General features: G+C 37.5%; 1 protein-coding gene across 1 annotated transcript in view; it reads left to right on the forward strand.

The window, feature by feature from the left end:
• The window catches only part of ACER3 (alkaline ceramidase 3), a 145,939-nt gene that overhangs the window by 74,324 nt on the left and 46,978 nt on the right, over nt 1–24,637 (forward strand). The window contains exons 4-6 of the mRNA XM_061150906.1: nt 15,053–15,105; nt 17,029–17,110; nt 20,356–20,391. Of these exons, the coding sequence (XP_061006889.1) occupies nt 15,053–15,105; nt 17,029–17,110; nt 20,356–20,391 (171 nt within the window). The remainder of the gene's footprint in view (nt 1–15,052; nt 15,106–17,028; nt 17,111–20,355; nt 20,392–24,637) is intronic.

The following is a 24,637-nucleotide window of genomic DNA, read 5'->3' on the forward strand; positions in this document are numbered from 1 at the left end:
ATTTTCTGATTTCTCATGCCTATTGTATAGAAATAACAATGATTTTTGCATATTGCTCCTATTCCTGCAGCCTTCTTGAACTTGTTTTTACCTCTTACAGTTTTATGTGTATATGTATATGGATTCGTTAGGGTTTTTTGTCTGTATAAGATCATGTCATCTGTAAATAGAGTTTTACCTCTTCCTTAGCAATTAAATGCCTTTCACTTATTTTTCTTGCCTAACTGCCCTGACTAGGACTTCTTGCACAGTGTTTTATTTTTAATTGAAATATAGTTAATTTACATTATTATGTTAGTTTCAAATGTGCCACATAATGATTCCATATTTTTACAGATTATATTCCATTATAAATTACTACAAGATAATGGCTGTGGTATGCTATGTATCTTTGTTGCTTATCTATTTTATATGTAGTAGTTTGTATCTATTAATTCCACACTAATTGTCCTTCCCTCTTCCTCTTTGGTAACCACAAGTTTGTTTTCTATATTTGTGAATATGTTTCTGTTTTGCATGTATATTCATTTGTATCCTAGACACTGTTGAATAGAAGTGGAGAGAACAGACATCCTTGTTTTCTTCCTGATCTTAAAAAGAAAGCTTTCAGGTTTTCACCATTAATTATAATATTAACTTTATTAGGCCAACAAAGTTCTCTTCTATTCCTAGTTTTAGTGTTTTTATCAAGAGAAAGTGTTGGAATTTTCAGATTTTTTTCTGTATCTCTTGAAATTATCATGTGGTTTTTCTTCTTTATTATATTAGTATGGTCTAGTATGTTTATTTATTTTCATATATCAAACCAACCTTGCATTCCTGTGCTAAATTCCATTTAATCAAGGTGTATAATCTTGAGTGAATATCCTTGTAGGAAATGTGCACTAAACTACTTTGGAGTTGTGGAACCTCATGTCATGGCTGACTCAAATGGTTCAGGGAGAAGAAAATTATTTGTATTGTACTTTAAACAGAAAAACAGTGGACATATACTTTGACCCAGTAATTGCACTCCTAGGATTGCTTCCTAAGAAAGTAATCAGAAATACAGAAAAGATGTTTCACAAAGATATTTACCACAGCATCACGATGAAGAATTTTAAATGATCTAAATGTTTAACAGTAGGAAGATTTTTGGAATTCCCTGGCAGCCCAGTGGTTATATGGCTCAGCACTTTCACTGCTGACACCTGGGTTAATCCCTGGTTGGGGAACTAAGATCCCACAGGCTGTGAGACGTGGCCAAACAAAAGAAAACAACAATTTAACAGTTGCTAAATATGCTGTGATATACCTAAAGTAATATTTTTTTTTTGCTTTTTTAAAAATTATATTTATTTTTATTAGTTGGACGCTAATTGCTTTACAGTATTGTAGTGGTTTTTGCCATGGTAACGGTAACCATATATGCAAAACATAAAAAGAGACACAGATGTACAGAACAGAGTTTTGGACTCTGTGGGAGAAGGTGAGGGTGGGATGTTCTGAGAGAACAGCATTGAAACAAGTATACTATCAAGGGTGAAACAGATCACCAGCCCAGGTTGGATGCATGAGACAAGTGCTCAGGGTTGGTGCACTGGGAAGACCCAGAGGGATGGGATGGGGAGGAAGGCGGGAGAGGGGATTGGAAGGGGGAACACATGTAAATCCATGGCTGATTCATGTCAATGTATGGTAAAGTAACATTTTTGAAGACTGTTTACATGGGAAAATATTATAAAGATGTAAAACTTTGTAATATGATATCAATTTTGTAAATAATAATGAAAAGACTAGGAGGAAGTACATTTTGCCTCTCTTCTTTCCCCTTTTTACAAAGTTTGTAATCTGTGGCCCCCAATTATAATAATTCTCACCCATCCATATAGATATCCTTAAAGCCCTTACCTCTTGCTTTTTGAGTAATATTTAGCCCAAATCAAGCTCCATTACCTGCCTACTATGTGCCTGAACTGAGTAGCTAAGTATTGCTCATAGAAGGCACATCCCTTTGTTGAGTGACCTCACTTCTAAATTATTAAACAGAAATTGCAAATAAGCACCGAATGCCACAAAGCAGTGCAATTACATTTCCCTCATAATTTCACTTCCCAGAACCATTATTTCACACCTGTTTCTTTTTTTATATTTCTTTTTACATCTCTTTTGCCTCATACCCTGTGCTCCTTGCTGATATCTTCTTCAGTATTTCATTGAGAATATAGACAGAATCAGTCAAGAATTCCCTCATCTTTCTATCATTACCTTCTTCTTCCTGTTACTATGGAAGCACTATACCAAACCTGTCAAAGTCCAGTGTCACCTTCTTGGGGCTCTGAGTTTATCCCCTCCCACTCAAAAGACTTCACTCCTCTAGTTCCATACCCCACTCCAGTCTCTTGCTCTGCCACAGTCTTTGGAAAGTCACTACATTCAGTCATTGCCATCTGCATCAAACATCCTCAAATAGTTCCTATGTTTTTAAACATTACTCCTCCACTGACCTTTTGTAAAACTCTAGCTATTGAATCAGTGTTCAGTTCCTTGTCACATCAGAACCACTTGATTTTCTCCTCTCTCTACTCAGTTCCGTTCAGTCACTCAGTCATGTCCGACTCTTTGTGACCCCATGGACTGCAGCAAGCCAGGCTTCCCTGTCCATCACCAACTCCCAGAGTTTACTCAAACTCATGTCCATCAAGTCAGTGATGCCATCTAACCATCTCATCCTCTGTCATCCTCTTCTCCTGCCTTCAAATTTTCCCAGCATCAGGGTCTTTTTTTCTGTCTACTCACCTGTCTCTATTTCCCTCCCATCCCAGTTAGGCATCTCTTCCCTTTGCTTCACAGAAATTGCTGTTGCCAAAGTCAACAGTGACCTTCATCTTGCCAGATGCAATATACATTTTTATCACCTTATTTGACCTCTCAGTAGCATTCTATACAGGACATGGTGATCAAAACCATCCTCAAGAAGAAGAAATGCAAAAGGGCAAAATGGTTGTCTGAGGAGGCCACACAAATAGCTGAGAAAAGAGAAGAAGCTAAAGGCAAAGGAAAGATATACCCATCTGGGTGCAGAGTTCCAACGAATAGCAAGGAGAGATAAGAAAGCCTTCTTTAGTGATCAGTGCAAAGAAATAGAGGAAGACAATAGAATGGGAAAGACTAGAGATCTCTTCAAGAAAACTAGAGATACCAAGGGAACATTTCATGCAAAGATGGGCACAATAAAGGACAGAAATGGTATGGACCTAACAGAAGCAGAAGATATTAAGAAGAGGTGGCAAGAATACACAGAAGAACCATACATAAAAGATCTTCTTGACCCAGATAACCATGATGGTATGATCACTCACCTAGAGCCAGACATCCTGGAGTGCGAAGTCAAGTGGGCCTTAGGAATCATCACTATGAACAAAGCCAGCGGAGGTGATGAAATTCCAGCTGAACTATTTCAAATCCTAAAAGATTATGCTGTGAAAGTGCTGCACTTAGTATGGCAGCAAATTTGGAAAACTCAGCAGTGGCCACAGGATTGGGAAAAGGTCAGTTTTCATTTCAATCCCAAGGAAAGGCAATGCCAAAGAATGTTCAAACTACCGCACAATTGCACTCTTCTCACACGCTAGCAAAGTATTGTTCAAAATTCTCCAAACTAGGCTTCAACAGTATGTGAACTGAGAACTTTCAGATGTTCAAGCTAGATTTAGAAAGGGCAGAGGAACCAGAGATCAAATTCCCAACATCTGTTGGATCATCAAAAAAGCAAGAGAGTTCCTGAAAAACATCTACTTCTGTTTCATTGACTACACTAAAGCCTTTGACAGTGTGGATCACAACAAACTGGAAAATCCTTCAAGAGATGAGAATACCAGACCACCTTACCTACCTCCTGAGAAATCTGTATGCAAGTCAAGAAGCAGCAGTTAGAACCGGACGTGGAATAATGGACTGGTTCCAAATTGGGAAAGTAGTGCATCAAAGCTGTATGTTGTCACCCTGCTTATTTAACTTATATGTAGAGGACATCATGTGAAATTCCGGACTGGGTGAAACACAAGCTGGAATCAAGATTGCCGGGAGAAATATCAGTAACCTCAGATATGCAGGTGACACCACCCTTATGGCAGAGAGAGAAGAGGAACTAAAGAGCCTCCTGATGAAAGTGAAAGAGTAGAGTGAAAAAGTTGGCTTAAAGCTCAACATTCAAAAAACACAAATCATGTCATCCGGTCCCATCACTTCATGGCAAATAGATGGGGAAACAACGGAAACAGTGACAGATTTTCTTTTCTTGGTCTCCAAAATCACTGCAGATGGTGACTGCAGCCATGAAATTAAAAGGTGGTTGCTCCTTGATAGAAAAGCTATGACAAACCTAGACAGCATACGAAAAAGCAGAGACATTATTTTGCCGACAGAGGTCCATTTAGTCAAAGCTATGGTTTTCCCAGTAGTCATGTATGGATGTGAGAGCTGGACTGTAAAGAAAGCTGAGTGCTGAAGAATTGATCCTTCTGAACTTTGTGGAGAAGACTCTTGAGCATCCCTTGGACAGCAAGGAGATCAAACCAGTCAGTCCTAAAGAAAATCATTGGAAGCACTGATGCTGAAGCTCCAATACTGTGGCCACCTCATGGGAAGAACTGGCTCATTGAAAAAGACCCTGATGCTGGGATAAATTGAAGGTAGGAGGAGAAGGGGGCAACAGAGGATGAGATGGTTGGATGGTATCACTGACTCGACGGACATGAATTTGAGCAAGCTCTGGGAGTTGGTGATGGATAGGGAAGCCTGGCATGCTGCAGTCCATGGTGTTGCAGAGAGTCAGATACTACTGAGCAACTGAACTGAACTGAACTGAGCATTCTATACAGTGTTTACTTTTTCTTCATGAAACAGTTATCTTAACTTCCTGGTTTTCCTTGTCTTACGGAAAACAAAATTCCCGTAGCTTTCTTCCTTTACTGACCACTCTTTTGCCCTGAGCCACCTTCTCTGTGGGCTTCCCTGGTGTCTCAGTATTAAAGAATCTGCCTACTAATGCAGGAGACATGGGTTCGATCCCTGGTCTGGAAAGATCCCCAGGAGAAGGAAATAGCAACCCAGTCCAGCATTCTTGCCTGTAAATCCCATGGACAGAGGAGCCTGGCATGCTACAGTCTATGGGGTCACAAACAGTTGGACATCACTCAGCAACTGAATAGCAGCAATCTTCTCTGTATTCCCTGCTAGGTGATCTTATACAATCTCATAGCTTTGAATGTGATCTATACACTGATGATTCAAAACATCTTTATTCAGTTCTGATCTCACCTCTTAGCTATAGATTTGTGTATCCAAGCATGTTTGACATATCATAGACATCTCAACCTTTAACATGAGCAATACACAATTCTTTATTTCTTTTCATAACTGTTCCTCTCTGATGTTCCCTTGTGATGCCCTCACCCACCCATTTGCTGAATGGAAATGGGAATGGAAGCATCCAAAAACCTGGAGTCATCCCTGATTTCTTTCATTTCCTCATCCCTCATATTTAATTTGTGCTTCTGATTTTAAAGTATACCTAGATCTGCCTACTCTCCCTGTTTTTACTGCTTCTACCTTAGTTTAAGAAATCACCATCCCATTTAGTTAATCACACAAGTGAATGATAAAAGAGTTATATTGAAATATTAAATTATAGAAACTCGTGGTCTATGGGTTTACAGGCAGCTGTATTTCTCTCTGCATTTCTGCATTTAGCAAGTTTTCTACAATAAATATGAAGTCCTATTGTGATAAGAAAAATTCATGTTTATGTTTGTTTTAGAGAAGAGACTTTAAAGACTCCAGAGGTGCTTTGGTGGAATAATAATAGTAACAAACCAGTCAGAATACCTTTCATCCTAAAGCAGACTGCCTCCTAATATTAGGGATATTTAACTCAGCATTGAGTTTTATTTACGTGGTAAGATTATCATATTTTCCAAAGATGTTTACATCCACATATCCCATCCCACCTGCCTTTCTTACAAGGTACCATTGTCTCTCCTCAAGAGATGGAATCTTTGTTTGTTGCCCTTGAATACTGGGCAAGACTGTGACTATAGATTCAAAGCTGTGTGACATCCAAGTTTGAATCACAGAAAGCAATACAGCTTCTGCCTAGTCTTCCTGGGATGCTTACTCTTTGAACCCAGCATCATATTGTAAAGAAGCCACTTGCAAGGGCGAAATGTAGATTTCTTTGCTGTACCTCATGTGTAATCCCCAGACTTTAGCCAGCATCAACTGCCAGAAATTTGAGTGAGCAAATCTTTGGATGATTCCAGCTCCCAACCTTTAGGCTATCCCAGCTCACACTGAGTGAAGTAGAGATGGACTGTCCTCTCTCAACTCTGCTTTAAATGCATATGAATGAGCAAAGTAAATATTGCTGTTTTAAGCTGCTGAGTTTTGAGGTGGTTTTTTAATACAGTGACATATGACCAGAATAATTTAAAAACTTCTAGTCTAAATCTTTACATGCACTATTCTCTGACATTGCCTTAACACATGTTTTCTAAGACTTAGATAAATTTTAAAATTTCAAGGATCATTCCTGCTGTCCATTGTTCCTAAAATGTTTGCCCTGGAAGTTAGTGTGTGTGTGTCTTCCACACATGAGGAACAACTGGGTCAGTGTGCTTAGACAGGATATCAGACAGGACTAGGTATCTGAGTTGGGGGGTGCTGATGTATAGGCTCCCCATCTATGTGCTGACAGGAATATTGCATCGAGTTCTAAGCCCTGACCTGGCTATGTATTCAAATGAGAGACCCCAGAATGGTGAAAGAACTAAAAATCTCGTCATGATGCCTGAGGAAGAAACTGGGAATGTTTAACCTGAAGAATAGAAGATATGCTCAGTTACCCACCCTCAGCTGTGTGCACCAGGCTTTCTTTTTGCATTTGTTTATGTCTGGCCTCTCTCTTGTGGACTATTCCAGTTTGTCTTTTAAACTCTCAGGCAAAGTGGTAGCTCCTCTAGGAAGCCTTCCATGGCCCCAGGGTGAGATTTGTACTCCTCATGTGCTCTTTTATAACACGCTTCATGCATCTGTATTACTGCCCTTATCCATGTTATTTTATTTATATTTATGTGTCTGACTTCTGTATCAGAATGTGAGTTACCGAGGACCAAGGACTGTCTAGTTGACCTTGGTATACTTATCCCTTGGGTCTTGCATGTACCACAACATAAATGTTTTACAAATCAGTATTTAAGGTTGATACAAGGAGTATCAGGTTTATTCTATGTGGTTCTAGTGGGGTTAAAGATTGAGCCATCTTGCTCAACATAGGGAAGAATTTTCTTAGCCAGTAGATAGTAAGGGCTACCTTAGAAGATCTCTACCTTAGAAGAGTCCTCTGTCTTTAGAGGTTCTCAAGCACAGGCTGGACAGACACTTTCATTAGTTAAAAAAATTTTTTTTGATACCTAGCTAACAGGAATGCACAGGTAAAGATTATATATAATCCTTCTTTCAAGAAATCTGTGTTCTAGGATTAAAGATAATATGCTAGTGAATGCAATGATGGAGGTATATACAGGGTGCTATAGAAAGTGATTGTTAGGGCGGGGAGGTCAGAAAAGGGATTTCACACAAATTCAGATACTTGTTTGAGTTAAATTGTCAAAAATGAATAGGGATTTGCCGGGCCAACTGGAACTCACAATTGTGAGTAGGTTTGGCTTCTCAGAGCACTGAAAGCAGTACTGATACATTATGGTTGTGGTCGTGCAGTGGGAGGATGGATGTGGTGATGATGGTGATAGCGCTACCAGTAATAACAGCTAGCATTTGTTACATTATTGAGTACCTGCTCAGAGCAGGCATTGAACTAAGTGGAAGGAGATGTGGTTTAGGGAACTAACCACAGGCCCATCAAAGCCTCGTGGACTTTATTCTCTGTGAGCCATTATTTTAACCTGCATTTTGAGCAGAGGTGGGACACAGTTTGATTTGCTGGTAAACTTGGTTGTTGGCAAGATTGTCACCAGGATAACATCACATTTGGATGGATAAGATGGCCTTTGATCCTGAGATCTTTGGCACTATGTTTTTGTCATTATTATCATACTGTTTTATCAACTTCATGGACAAATTTTACATATGCTTTATTTCATTTGCCCTTTTTCTACACTATTGTGACTTTATGTGCTTGCCTAACTGGGCAGAAATGAAATATGACCCATTTTACCAATGATTGAGGAGGAAGGAGGAGTCGTCAATATTGAAGGATTTATTTAAATAGCTTCTCCATTTTCTTAATGTAAACATAAAGTGATCATAAATATTCACTGCACGTTCTCCCTGTCTTGTCTTCTTCCAGGATAAATTTGGCTTCACAATGTTAGGCCGTTATTTGTTAGGCGCAATCGCTGAAGCGAAGTAAAAAATAGCAGAGTTGCCACATATATGCCTCTGGTGGTCAGCAAACCATTTCACCAACCTGAGCTTAGTTTGTTGTAGCTATAGAGAAAGTGGAGGCCTGTTTTTATTCCTGCCCACACTGAGCACAAGCAGTTATTGACAGTTCTGTATTAAGAATACTTTAGAGCTAGAGTGATATTTTCATTAGATTTATTGTTCCTAGGTTGCTGCTACATGGGTTCCAGTTCTGATTCTACCATTTTACTGGCTATTTAAGCATAGTCATGCCAGTTAATCTTGCTGAGCCTTAATTTTCTCATTTATATAATTGGTCTAATAATACCTGTAGGAGTATTATGAGGATCAGTTGATTGGCATATGAAAGGACCATCCTAGGATTTGTTAATTAAGTGTCTAATAAATGTTCATTTCCTTCCTTTTTCTTCAGTCAGTCAGAATGTTTGAACCACCATTACTGATCCATGGTTAGTGATTCATTCCTATAAGTAGTATTGAATTGTGTGTGCCCTCATGGAGGCTTTTACTGACTCCTTCCTCGTGGTCATTGTGTCCCGTTTTTGTGGCAGCCAATCAAGAGCAGTACATTTAGGAGTAGGATTAAGGACAGCATTATAGAGAAGGGGTAGAGATAATAGGTGTGGGCAGATGGCCTTCACATAAGGGGTGTAAAGTACCAACCAAAGGACAGTTTAGAATCATAGAACCTTAATATTAAAAGAGATTTTAAAAATTTAGTCCAAATTTATACATTTTAGAAATGGAAGAATAGCCTGAGAGAGGGAAGGTTATCTGACTAGAAGTTAGGGACAAGATTAAGACCCACATTTTGTTTTGTTTTGTTTCATTTTAGGACTTGATCTTGCGTTGATGACTGTAGGAGCTTTAAGTTTTTAGGAGACTTCTCCCAGGTTTTCTTTTCATCTATTCACTCATTCAATTCATTCTTTTATGCTTTCACTAACTGATATATAAAGTTACTGATAATCCTGAGGAGGGTAAAAATTGAAGAATTTTTTTCTTTGTGTTCTTCTGCTATTTCTATGTATTCTGTACTGAGCATATAATATGTTTGATGTTAGTGGGAAAATGCTAGTAAAAGAATATTCATGTATTTCAACTAAGTAAAAATAATTATATTTATCCTAGAAACTAAAACCAAAGAAAAATGTTTGTTCACTTATAACTTTGTTTATAATACAAAAATAAAAATAGCTTAAATGTTAGGTAGTAATGTAAGCAATATCAGACTTTATAATATCAACAGCAGATGTTCTGGTTATAAATAAATACTACCCTTCTTTCTCTTTTGCTCCCTATCTCAGTGAATGAAACCACCTTACATCCAAAACCCAAACCAAAAACCTGTGATTCATTTCTAATTTCTCCTGCTTTTCTCACCTCTAGAAACTCTAAAACCTCTTGATTCAACTTCTGTATAATAACTCTTGAATGCATCTACCTCTGACTCTCTCCATCTGCCTCTGCCTTAATCTATCATCTCCAACCTAGATTCCTGTAACTGGTGCCTATTGATGTCCCTGCCTCCCCCATCACCTTTTGTCACTGAAATAGAAATACTCTTATCTTTTTCCCTTCTGAGCATTCTTCACACATACCTGATCTGACGCCACATATTTACTACTATACTATTCATCTCAGTGGAGAAGGAAATGGCAACCCACTCCAGTATCATTGCCTGGAGAATCCCAGGGACGGAGGAGCCTGGTGGGCTGCCGTCTATGGGGTCGCACAGAGTTGGACACGACTGAAGCGACTTGGCAGCAGCAGCAGCAGCAGTCATCTCAGGCTGCCATTACAAAATGCCATAGACTAGATGGCTTAAACAATAGATTTTTATCAGGGTATCAGCAGGATCAGATCTGGTGAGAGAGCTCTCTTCCTGGCTTGGAGTCAGCTACCTTCTTGCTAGTTTTCTGGTGTCTCTTCTTAGAAGGGCATTAATTCCATCATGAGGGCCCTGCCCTCATGACCTCATCTCACCCTGATTACCTCCCAAAAGACTCATCTCCAAATACCATCAGATTGGGGGTTAGACCTTCAGCATATGAATTTGTGTTTGACACAAACATTCAGCTCATAACAGCTTTATTATCTTCTGTATTCTTGATGCCCTGGCACATGAATATACAAGGGATAGCCAATTCTTAGATATAGCAAAACTACTCAGCCTGAGCTGTGCCTTTTATATGCAAACTAACCAATTCAGAACCCATTCTCTAAACTACCTCTTACACTCGAGGAAGCAGTATTTCTCTGCCCTAATCGTTTTAGTGCCAGGTACCTGATAGTGCCAGCCATGAAATCAGAAGACAATTGCCTCTCAGCAGGAAAGCAATGACAAACCTAGACTTTGTGTTGAAAAGCAGAGACATTACTCTGCTGAGAAAGGTCCGTGTAGTCTTTACAATGGTTGCATACTGTTGTGAGAACTGGACTGTAAAGAAGGCAGAACACCAAAGAATTGATGCCTTCCAACTGTGGTGCTGGAGAAGACTCCTGAAAGTCCCTTGGACAGCGGGGAGATCAAACCAGTCAATCTTAAGGGAGATCAAACCAGTCAATCTTAAGGGAGATCAACCCTGCATATTCCCTGGAAGGACTGATGCTGATGCTGAAGCTCCAGTATTTTGGTTATCTGAGGCACACAGCTGACTCACTGGAAAAGTCCCTGATGCTGGGAAAGATTGAGGGCAGAAGGAGAAGAAGGTGTCAGAGGATGAGATGGCTGGATGACATCACTGATATAATGAAAATGAACTTGGGCAAACTCTGGGAGATGGTGAGGGACAGGGAGGCCTGGTCTCCTGCAGTCCATGGGGTTGTAAAGAGTTGGACTAGGCAACTGAGCAGTAACAGCAACAACCAGATAACTAGAGATAACGCCCATATCCTAGAGCCCCTTGAAGCTATTCAAATTAGTCAATTCTAAACCTGCTTACCTTCCCTTGCCTTGCATTTCTTAGGGAAATGGCTATAAAGGCTCTTGCCCATACTTTCCTCTTGCCCTTTCTGCCTCCTGACTGACCCTGGTGCTTTCCTGTGCTGCTCTGCATGGCAAGGAAGTTCTCTCTTGGGAACTGTGAATAGCAAACTATCTTTTCCTTCTTTTTCTTTTTGAAGGGGGAAAGTTCCCCCTTAATTTTCACCTCCTATTTTGTTTGCTTGCTTGTTTTTGACCTTGCCACAAAGCTTGCAGAATCTTAGCTCCCCGACCAGGGAGCTCACTCAGGCCCCAGTAGTGCAGAGTTCTAACCAGTGGACCACCAGGAAATTCCTTTTCAGTGGCAGTCATCTCCTGATCTATTGGCTTCACCATACCTGAATAATAATAAAATTTATATTACAAAACATACTACCACAGTGCTGTGAACTGAATTGTGTCCCCTTAAAAATCACATGTTGACTGTTTGCAGATGATAGGATACTTACATAGAAAATCATAAAGCAACATCAGAAAACTATCAGAGTTCATCAATGAATCTGATAAAGTTGCAGGATACAGAATCAATATATAGAAATCTGTTGCATTTCTGTGCACTAACAAAGAAATATCAGAAAGAGAAATTGAAATAATCCCATTTACTATCACAACAAAAATGTTAAAATACCTAGGAATAAACCTACCTACGAAGGCAAAGCTTCCTTGGCAACTCAGCTGGTAAAGATTCTGCCTGCAATGCTGGAGACCTGGGTTCGATCCCTGGGTTGGGGAGATTCCCTGGGGAAGGGAATGGTTACCCACTCCAGTGTTCTGGCTTGGCATTCCATGGACCATATAGTCCGTGGGGTCGCAAAGATTTGGACACGACCAAGTGACTTTCACTTCACTTCACTTCAGAGAAGCAAAAGACATGTACTTGAAAACTATAAGAACGTGATGAAAGAAACTGAAGATGACTCAAGCAGGTAGAAAGATATACCATGTTCTTAGATTGGAAGAAACAGTATTGTTAAAATGACCATGCTGCCCAAGGTGATCTATAGATTCAGTGCAATCCCTAACAATACATTTTTCACTGACCTGGAACGAAAAGTTTAAAAATTTAAATGGAAATACAAAAGACCCATTTAGATGTTTAATGTAAAGTCAGTAGATACTGGTTCAAAACTTAAAGGAATCTTCATAAAACTGGTGGTCGATTTACCTGCAGCTTGTCATTGTGTTATACCAGTGTTTTTGAACATTTAAAGGTGACTCAAGTGAAAGGTTTTGGAGGCAACATAATATAAAAGAGTCCCTTCAAAATCTGGCTCTGGTACTTATTAGCATTGTGATCTTCGAAATGTTGCTTAAACCATCTAAGCCTCAGTATATTCATCTTGGAATGTAGGTAATAGTTCCTACCTTAGGATTGTGCAGATTAAATGAGATAATGTGAAACATTTGATCATAATACCTTGCACAAATGCTGTCATTTTCATTATTCCAATATTTTACTGGAATATATCACTTTGCATAAATTCTCTTCCTTCTCCCTAGAATGCCTTTTTCTGCCATCTCACTTCATTTCCTGCCACCATCTTTTCTGGCTACTTTTGCTTCTTTTTCGGGAATATTTGCTGTATATTTAATCACTTATTTTTTCATTCCTTCTACCGCAATAGAATGTGAATTCCCTGAGGCCAATTATGTGATTATGTCTTGTTTTCTTCATATCCTCAGCTCCTAACATGTTGCCTCGTGTATAGTAGTATATTATTAAAGAATTCATTAAATGCATATCTAGTGAATAAATTCTATAGGATTGGTTTAAGGATTAGCTTAAAGATTAGAAATACACCCTTCCCGCCCCCCCACCCCCCAAAAAAAAATTATCATAACACTTAGCTGGCCACTGTCCAGCTTGTAGTTTAATATATAGTAGCTATAGTTGTTACTGTTGCTAATAATATTATTATTTTTCAGAGACATACTTTGACGTCACTTACATTAACTGACTTCCCCAGCCATTACTATCTCTTCTTATATATGAGTGGTTGTTCAGTTGCTCAGTCATGTCTGACTCTTTGCACCACCATGGACTGTGGCATGCCAGGCTTCCCTGTCCTTCACCATCTCCTGGAGCTTGCTCAAACTCATGTCCATTGAGTCAGTGATGCCATCCAACCATTTTATTTATCTTAGGTGCTATAGGATGAAGAAAAAAATGCAAAAGAATACTGAAAGTACCTATAACCTGTATATGGTGGACATCATTCCTTGATGGAGGCATGTTAACATAGTTTATGATGCTGAATGATCCAAGCTGAGCAGTGAGTCAGGCATCCTACTTAAGTATGTACATTAAGACAGATAGATGGCTAGATAAGTTCATTTGTTCAAAAACAGTAATCTAAATATACATACTGAGATCTGGTTTCCTCGGTGTGTATGCCCAGGAGTGGGATTGCTGGGTCATATGGCAGTTCTATTTCCAGTTTTTTAAGGACTCTCCACACTGTTCTCCATAGTGGCTGTACTAGTTTGCATTCCCACCAACAGTGTAAGGCAGTTCCCTTTTCTCTACACCCTCTCCAGCATTTATTGCTTATGTAGACTTTTGGATAGCAGCCATTCTGACTGGCGTGTAATGGTACCTCACTGAGGTTTTGATTTGCATTTCTCTGATAATGAGTGATGTTGAGCATCTTTTCATGTGTTTGTTAGCCATCTATATGTCTTCTTTGGAGAAATGTCTGTTTAGATCTTTGGCCCATTTTTTGATTGGGTCATTTATTTTTCTGGAATTGAGCTGTAGGAGTTGCTTGTATATTTTTGAGATTAATCCTTTGTCTGTTTCTTCATTTGCTATTTTTTCTCCCATTCTGAAGGCTGTCTTTTCACCTTGCTTATAGTTTCCTTTGTTGTGCAAAAGCTTTCACAGCACTGTTTATAATAGCCAGGACATGGAAGCAACCTAAATGCCCATCAGCAGACGAATGGATAAGGAAGCTGTGGTACATATACACCATGGAATATTACTCAGCCATTAAAAAGAATTCATTTGAATCAGTTCTAATGAGATGGATGAAACTGGAGCCCATTATACAGAGTGAAGTAAGCCAGAAAGATAAAGACCAATACAGTATACTAATGCATATATATGGAATTTAAAAAGATGGTAACAATAACCCTATATGCAAAACAGAAAAAGAGACACAGATGTACAGAACAGACTTTTAGACTCTGTGGGAGAAGGCGAGGGTGGGATGTTCTGAGAGAACAGCATTGAAACAAGTATACTATCAAAGGTGAAATAGATCACCAGCCCAGGTTGGATGCATAAGACAAGTGCTCAGGGCTGGTGCACTGGGAAGACCCAGAGGGATGGGATGGAGAGGGAGGTGGGAGAGGGGATTGGGATGGGGAACACATGTAAATCTATGGCTGATTCATGTCAATGTATGGCAAAAACTACTACAATATTGTAAAGTAATTAGCCTCCAACTAATAAAAACAAATGAAAAAAAAAATAAATATACACACTGAGAATAAATTAGATGATGATAAATATGAGAATTAGTAAAATGTATTAGATAATAAAAGGTGACCATCTTAGTCATTCTGCTGTTTTATTTTGGATTTGAATAATAATTGCAGCTCTACAGTATTCAAGTCCTATTACCTGTCTGTTTCTTTTAGCTATTGGATGAACTCCCAATGATCTACAGCTGTTGTATATTTGTATACTGCATGTAAGTATTTACATTTAAAATTTATTTACTTGATATATTTTAAAATTCATGTTTGTTTCATAGGGAATTAACTAATGCAGTTATATTACTAGGAGATTAAAACAGTGTAGAAGATTATAACTTTTGTGATTTTAATACAGAGTATAATATTTTGGAAGTTATACTAACAATGTTTATGAGTTTGTGTGATCTCAAATATATTATCCAAAATCCATAACATTTTTCTACTTTGTACCTTGAATTATGCAGGGCAACAAGTCATCTCTAAATTTTCACAGTTGTACAAGATAAATGGATATTGTCCTCATTTTATCTAAGAATATAAGCAGAGCTTATGCTGCGATGACTTGCTTAAGGTCATGCAGTTAATAACCTACAAGTTTAATAAACTTAACTTTTAAAGTATACCCACTGTTCCCTAGTATTAATACTTCAAACTTGTCTGAACCTCTTATGTGATGGTTACCTGATTCTTTTCAACCTAGTCATCATTGCTAGTTCAAGAATATCTTCTTCTAAAGATACGTAAAAATAAAAAGAGTTTTCATATGTATACCTATGGCTGATTCATGTTCATGTTTGACAGAAAACAACAAAATTCTATAAAGCAACTATGACCAACCTAGACAGCATATTAAAAAGCAGAGACATTACTTTGCTGACAAAGGTCTGTCTAGTCAAAGCTATGGTTTTTCCAGTAGTCATGGATGTGAGAGCTGGACTATAAAGAAAGCTGAGCACGAAGAACTGATGCTTTTGAACTGTGGTATTGGAGAAGACTGTTGAGAGTCCCTTGGACTCCAAGGAGATCAAACCAGTCAATCCTAAAGGAAATCAGCCCTGAATATTCACTGGAAGGACTGATGCTGAAGCTGAAGCTCCAATACTTTGGCCACCTGATGGGAAGAACTGACTCCTTGGAAAAGACCCTGATGTTGGGAAAGATTGAAAGCAGGAGAAGAAGGGAACGACAGAGGATGAGATGGCTGAATGGCATCACCGACTTGATGAACATGAGTTTGAGCCAGCTCCGGGAGTTGGTGATGGACCGGGAAGCCTGGCGTGTTGCAGTACATGGGGTCACAAAGAGTCAGACACGACTGAGTGACTGAAATGAACTGAAAAAATAGATAAATTTTTAAAAAATTAAAAATAGTTTGAAAGAATATATTATTAAAAAGAACTCATCAGAAACTGTTTCTGTAAATGACCAGAAATAATTATTTTAGGCTCTCTGGGCCTGTGGTCTCTGTTGCAAGTCTTCAACCTCTGCTATTGTAGCATAAAAGCAGCCATAGATAAGCTATAAATCAATGGGTGTGACAGTGTTCCAGTACATTTTATTTGCAAAGTCAGGCTTAGGTTGAGAAACTGGTTTTTGCACTGTGGTTTGCTACCCCAATCTAGAAAACTATGTCATCAGCCCATCTGTGACAGTGCAGATTTGGGCACTTAGAAAACCTAAGATAAAAACATGGAAATTCTAGCCATTGTTTTCTGAAACCTATTAAGACTGAGACTAGGGTCTGTGCTCTCCTTGACATTGTTTATTGATCTATCTTTTCTGTCAAAACTATATTTATTGAAAGTAAAAGTAACAGTGAGCATTGATAAACTAATATCCTGATACACCTGTATCAGGTGTATGAGACAATTTGCATGAGACAAATTGAGAGCAGATAATTTAATAGAATTTTCCAGATGAGTACTGTAAGGAGGAGAGAGCAGAAGATGCCTGCTGTCTTCCCTTAGTTGACATCAGGTGTCTGTAGGCAGTGTGGATTCTCTAAGATGAGTGTGTGGTTGCAAGGAAATGATGGGCACCAGTATACCCAGGGCATGTATACACATGGCAAAACAGCATTCTGTTTGTTTTCCTAGTTTTATATTCTAAAACAAGTTTCTCTCTTTTTTCTTTTTAAGGTTTGAATGTTTTAAGCCGAAGAACTCTGTAAACTACCATCTGCTTTTTACCTTAGTTCTCTTCAGTTTAATAGTAACCATAGTAAGTCATATTTTATTTCTAACAAATTAAGCATGTGAGCTGCCATTTATGGAGTTTGGTACATTTTGCTTCTAGTGTTTGCCTCATGCTGTTCAAACTGAAATATTTCTAAAGGAAACTCCCTTATAGATATTGCTTCTTTGTTTTCTATTCTATTTAGGTGTTATTTCTCAACAAAAAGTTGAAACAATTTTTTTAACCTTTTTTTTTTTAACAGGAAGTGGGAAAAGTCAAAAGGCAGATATTCAGTAGCAATAGAAAGCAATTAATGATTAACTTTTCCTCATGGATGAACATATTACCTCCTATTTGTTAAAAAAAAGAAATTGGCTCTAATCTTTAGGACCTCCTGTGACTATTTTAATGCCTAACCTTTTCCAAATAGGTTGAGATAGCTGATCACTTCTGTGTGCCAGTTCATCTGTTCCCACATTTCTAGTACTACCTATAACCTGACAACTACCAAATCCACATCTTAAGCCTTAGAGTTAGATATCACTAATATCAGGACCCTCAATCTCAGCACATTCCAAGTTGTACTTACTTACCCCTGCCCCATGATACAAACCTACTCATTATCTTTCCTACAAAATCTGCTCATGCTCTAAGTTGCTTGTCTTGGTTAAAGTGAAAGTGAAGTCACTCAGTCATGTCCGACTCTTTGCAACCCTGTGGACTGTAGTCTACCAGGCTCCTCTGTCCATGGGATTCTCCAGGCAAGGATACTGGAGTGGGTTGCCATTTCCTTCTCCAGGGGATCTTCCCGACCCAGGGATCAAACCCGGGTCTCCCACATTGCAGGCAGACGCTCTACCCTCTGAGCCACCAGGGAAGCCCTGTCTTGGTTAAGGACCTACTAAATACTCTCTGTTATTTAATAACTATGGGACTTTGGACAAGTTACTTAACCTCTTGAAATTTCCTCATTTGTAAAATGAAAATAGTAATAAACAACAACAACAACAAAAAAGAAAATAGTAATAAACATACATTTCATATTAGTTGTAAAAATTAACCCTTGGTACATAGTAAGGACTCCATAATTCTTTTGCCTTTAAAAAAAAAAAAGCCTTTTAAGAGCCTTGCTCTTCTGCATTTCTTCTGTTACTAACACTGAGAATCTGAAATTATGTAAAGGGAAATTAGTATTTTGAAATAGCAAATTTCAGAGTTTAAAATCATTCTGCCTTATTAGAGTTTAGAGTTATACATATATAAATGTTTCATACACATCTTACTATTAAAGCTTTCTGGTTGCTTAAGGAAATGATCTACTCTTGTAATGAAGGAACTTCCTCCAGGAATAAGATGTTCTGTAGCAAATTGTAAAATTACATAAAATTTGTGAGATCAGCAGTATGTTAAATGAGGCTATAAAGATGTATAAGAATGGTCCTTTCTGCCAAAAAGTTTATTGCCTTGTAGGGGAGAAAAGAAACTAATAAATGCCGTAACGTTTATACATTGACAGTCTGGTAGAAAGAAGGATGAGTGGTGGGTTCTGCTAAGCAGAAAAAAAACTCAGAAAAGACTTCAAGAAAGAAGTAAAATTTGAGCTGAATCTTAAAAGATGAGTGTTTACCAGCAGGGGCATTTGCTAACACAGTGAAGCATGGCATGTTTAAAGATACAGAAGCATGAAACTAGCCTCTTTGGGGTAGCAGTATACTTTTTGGAGCCTAGGATGAGAAAGAGACAGGAAGATAGGAATAAGGCCAAACAGAAAGGCTAGAGCAATGTCATGGGAAGGCTTTGAAATTTGGACTTTGTCTTGTAAGTGATAGGAGTCATTTCAGATTTGTGATTTAAATTTTGACTCCTCTCTACCATGTCTTTTTAAAGGTGTACTCTTACAGGGCAATAAATGCATACAATAAGTGGGCATTGAACTTAATCACCCACATGACATTGGAGCCTGAAACTAGAGTTTGTGTAACTGAAAATGTTTCTCAGTGAATGCACTGAGATTTTTGCACAGAGAATGCAGTGATTTTTGGAAGCAGAAGAAAGAACAAGAAATTTATTTTAAATGTTTTCACTCATTAGCATATATTATGTGCTAGAGACTTGCACATATTTTGGCTAATTATTGCTACCTATTATTATTCCCATTATCCAGATAAGGAAAAATGAGTCTTTTAGTTAAATGACTTGCTCAGACATGTAGCAAGTAAGTGGCAGTTTAAAATTTTACTGCTACAGAGTAAAGTAAGCCAGAAAGATAAAGAACATTACAGCATACTAACACATATATATGAAATTTAGAAAGATGGTAGTGATAACCCTATATGCAAAATAGAAAAAGAGACACAGATGTACAGAACAGAGTTTTGGACTCTGTGGGAGAAGGCGAGGGTGGGATGTTTCGAGAGAACAGCAAGTATATTATCTATAGTGAAACAGATCACCAGCCCAGGTGGAATGCATGAGACAAGTGCTCGGGCCTGGTGCACTGGGAAGACCAGAGGAATCGGGTAGAGAGGGAGGTGGGAGGGGGGATCGGGATGGGGAATACATGTAACTCCATGGCTGATTCATGTCAATGTATGACAAAACCCACTGCAATGTTGTGAAGTAATTAGCCTCCAACTAATAAAAATAAATGAAAAGAAAAAAAATAAATAAAATAAAATTTTACTGCTAAATCCAGTGTTCTTGCTATTGTGAAACAGATGTGCTGCAGGGATTGTCAGCATAACCTCTTCAGCGCTGATGAGTATTCATGCATCTGTGCTTCTCCCTGATGCTCATGCAGAGGCCAAGAGGCCAGAGTAATCCACAGCAGCTGTGAAATATTTAGTTTACCTTGAAGAAGCTCGGGCTTCCCTAGTGACTCAGCGGTAAAGAATCTGCCTGAGGTGCAGGAGACATAGGTTCAATCCCTGAGTCGGGAAGAGCCCTTGGAGAAGGAAATGGCAACCCACTCCAGTATTCTTGCCTGAGAAATCTCATGGTCAGAGGAGCTGGCGGGCTACAGTTCCTGGGGTTGCAACACTCAGACACAACTTAGCGACTAAATGACAACAACATATTAGGAAGCTAGCACTGGCACAGACACACCTGTAGGTAATAGCCCTTTTGTGGCAAGCCACATAATCTGATTGGTTTTACATGGCTGGAGTCAGTTCTAGGAAGGAAGACGAAGGAAGCCAGAGACGTATGAGATTTGCAAGGTAGCAGGTATAGGTTTTCTTTCCCCTTCATAAGGCACTTCTTTCACATCTATTTCTTTTACTCTTTTTCAGGTTTACCTTAAGGTAAAGGAGCCTATATTCCATCAGGTAATTTTTGAAAATTATTACACATTTTATTACTTAACCTGCTTTGTATTTTCCTTTTCTAGTATATTATATGCATATACAACTTATGGAAATGAAATGGTGGATACTCTAGGAAAGAACAGTGTTTAAAACAGATTGCAAACAAGTTCCTATAGGAGATGTAAGCAAAATAGAAATACCAAGAACATTAATGCCCAGGCTCCACTAGCTGTTTTTAGACAATCATGCAGGTGCAGCATTGCTCTTATAAGCACAAAAAAACAGGAAATATTATTCACATGCACATGTAAACAGTCTTTTTTATGACATTATCTTCTAGAAAAGATATGGGGAAAATACTCAAGAAATTTTCAGTCTAACATATATGAGTTGGGAGGTTATTTATATCAAGAGAAACAAAGAATAGAAACTTTGGTATAAGAAATAGTAACTTACGTGCATCCTAGAATGAAACTAGAGTAAAATGAGGATGAGATCCTTAATAAAGACAGCTATTGTTTATTGAGTGGTGTGATGTGCCTGTCACTATGCTCATTACTACATAGACTTTAATCTCCACAGCAGTCCTAAAAATTATGGATTATTGTCTACATTTTAAGGAAAACAAGCTCAGAGATATTAGGTAATTTGCCCCATAACATTACACAGTTATTAAGGGGCAGAGCCAGGATTCTAACTAGATTTGTTTGAATCCTGTCACTATTTTTTTAACAAAGCAGGATAGATAAAGATACATAAATAAGCAAGGAAGCACATATTCCAGAAGGATTAGAGGCCTTATACTCTTAGAATATTTTGTGTTTATATTAAAAAGTAAATGTTCCTGTAACCTTTTAAACTAAAACTAGACAATAATCATCTGAAATATGTTTTTTAAAGAAATAAATCCACATTATTGTGCCTAGGTTTTTTCCATAGGCCAGCTAAAAGTGGATGTCTAAAAGTAGATGCTATTGGGAGGAGGGCATTCTCACTTTGCTGTTTGTTATAACTTGAAGTGATGTCTTTGTATATTTATCCCTTTATTAGAAATATTTATTAACACAGTATAAAAATAAACTAAGTTTATGTGAAGAATGCTTCAGTTTTTATAAACTTCTTACTTGAAAATTTTGAGTTAATCTTTTTAAGTTTATGACCACTCACTTTTCTCTTTTGTGTTTTTTACTTATTTAGTACTGTGTTTTGTAATAAAAGGTACAGACTATTCATGTAACTTTCCATGATGCAATTTCCTGTGTTTTTCCAATAATATTTTCTTCTCTGTGTAGAGGGAAGATAAATAGATATCTGTGTATGCTGATAGAGGAGGATGAAAACTTATAATTATGACTAATGTCCTAGGCTTAGAGATTAAAAATCAGGATAGGGAAATAAAGAAGTAGAGGAATGCTAGATGAAGTGGATAAGCAATCTGAAGGTAGGGATTCATTCATTCGTTTGTTCGTTAGATGTTTGCTATATACTTTCTAAGTACCAAATTCTGAGCCTGATGTTGGAAATAAAGAGGCAGTAGAGCACAGACTTAAGATCTAAAGTCAGGCATAACTGAATTCAAACTAGTCTTTCCTACTTACTGTATAAGTTACTTAACTTTTTTGAGCTTTGGTTTCCTCATTATTCAACAAACACTTTTTAAGTACCTTCAGTATACCAGGTTCTGTACTAGGCACAGGAGATATACTAGTGAGTGAAATGATGAGGTCTCTGCTCTTATAGAGCTCAATAGATTGCATCTCTAAAGTTGGTATAATAATCTCCTAAAGTTGTCTAAATTTAAATGAAATAATGCATTTAAACCTAGCATGTAAACACTCAGTAAATGTTAACTAGTATTAATATATGACATGGCTGTTGGTCTCAGAACTCACTATCTGATCAGGATGATTAACTTGTAAAAATGTATTTGTAGTATATACATTTTATAATAAACATGTAAAAGAAGTACTAATGCAAGCAAGGACACAGTCTATCTACCTAGATGACTCAAAATAGAATTACAAAATATACTTATTGTATGTAGCTAAATAATTGCTTTCTTTGGTACTGAAGAGCAATAGTAAGGAAAATGGCTCACTGTTTTGATACAGTAGTATTCCTTGCTACTTTATAAAGTTTTATTTAGAGAATTTAGCCTCAGATGTCTGATCTAGAGTATCCTATTCTGATCTGTTAAGTAATTAGAACTGATACTTTCTATTTATGGCTTTAAAAAAAACCCTATCCCTAGTTGTCTTCTGAGTGTCATTTTTAAGAAAAGAGACCTTCTTATTCTGAGAATCTTCTAATTGTCAAAGTTTAGAGTATTTTTCTTTCATATAATTGTTGATGTTTTTATTTGTAGAAACTTAGGAAAATTGCTTTGGAATTTGTAAATGGACAAATTGTTTTGGAATTTGTGACAAGATTTTTCAAAATCTTAAAAATAATGAAAAAGGAAAGCAGAACAATGTGGTTTAACCTAAAGGAACTCTGACTTAAGGCTGGGATCTTTATTTCTTGTCATTTTGATTTCTTAAAGTTCAGAATCTCAATATCTTGCTATTTTATTATCCATCAACAAATTTCTTGCTGTACTCTCCAATATTGTATTCTCCAATATCTTTAGCTGTAAAATGTTCAAAACAAGGATATGTGCTATTTCATAAAGATTATATAAAAATAATTAATATAATGCAAAGCACAAGGCAATAAGCGTAATAATACTGTGTAATACTAAGAGTACTTAGGAAGATGTAAGACGACATGCATAAATTTCTGCCTATGATGATCATGGAAAGCTTCTGAAAGAGATATTTGAGTTGAGCTAGAGAAGAAGTAGTGATAGTAGTGATTTGTGTTTGCTTATTCACTCAGTCGTGTCCGACTCTTGCGACCCTATAGACTGTAGCCCACTAGGCTCTTCTGTCCATGGGATTCTCCAGGCAGGAATCCTGGAGTGGGTTGCCATTTCCTTCTCCAGGGGATCTTCCTGACCCAGGAATCAAACCCAGGTCTCCTGCATTGCAGGCAGATTCATTACCTACTGAGCTACAAGGGAAGCCCCATAGTAGTGATAGTAAAAGTAAAGTACCTGTCGCAACAAGGATGATTGTCTTGCTAACCAGATTAACTTCTCTGAGGAAGAATATACTGATAACAGTTCTACTTTATTGAGTCCAAGGTGATCCATACATATCTAAAAGAGAGCCAAATGCTATTTATTTAACTTGATGGCCTTGCGAAAGATAATATTCAAATCACATAGCTGTCACATTCAATAGAAACACCAACATGTCTTAAGCAGGAAAACAAAAACAAAAGCATACATGAGAATAGATTAAATGGACATTTAAGAAATTATTTAACCCTTTTAAAGAAGCTAATTAAACAATCAGTAGTTGAGTATCTCAGATGAGATCTCATCTAATGTCTCAAAGAGTACTGTTGCTTAAAATCTTCTTGCCAAAGTAGATGTCTCCTAAAGATTGTTTCTAGGCATGCCATATCAGTATTTTATTACTGTGCCTTCTAATTTGACACTCAAGGTTTGCAGGAAATAACACACTACGTAAACAATTTGAAAAACAAACTTGGATTTTTAACATTTTTAAATTTTTATTCTATCATGTTTCATTTGTGCCATTTTGTTACAAATTAGAGTAGAAGGATATATAAGCATACTTGCAAAAGAAGCTGACTTTTTTAGTGTCTACTAAATATTGTGCTAAATATTGTATATTCTTTCATATATAGTTTATATAGATTGACTTACTCATTATATTATTAAAATATCAGCAAATCTGTTTAGGAATTGGAATTATCTTTACTTTATAGATGAGATAACTGAGAGTCAGAAAGGTTAAATAATTTGCCCAGTGTTCAGCTTGTTGTTTGCAGAACTAGAAATTGAACCCAGATCCTATTTTTCCCCCAAACTCATATTACTTTTATGATATGTCCCTATAGCTGATTACTTTGGAATCTAGTTTATTGTCCGAAAGTTCTGTTTTTCAAAAGAATGAAAAGTACTATTTAGATTTTTGTGCAATAGTGAACTTGGAAGAATGTGAAGACCAAATATATAAAACGTAGGGATAGCTGTGCTTTTCTTTAAACCTCAGTTCAGTTATCAATTAAAAAAACTGCCCAAAGTCAAATATAAGTGAAGTACTTTGGGAATAAAAAGAGATTAAGTAATTTTTATAGAAAGATATTAGGAAGGCTTCACACAGGAAATGACATTTGAGGAGGGTGTATTTGACCA

Source organism: Dama dama, chromosome 1, assembly GCF_033118175.1.
Source record: "Dama dama isolate Ldn47 chromosome 1, ASM3311817v1, whole genome shotgun sequence".
NCBI classification, from domain to species: domain Eukaryota; kingdom Metazoa; phylum Chordata; class Mammalia; order Artiodactyla; family Cervidae; genus Dama; species Dama dama.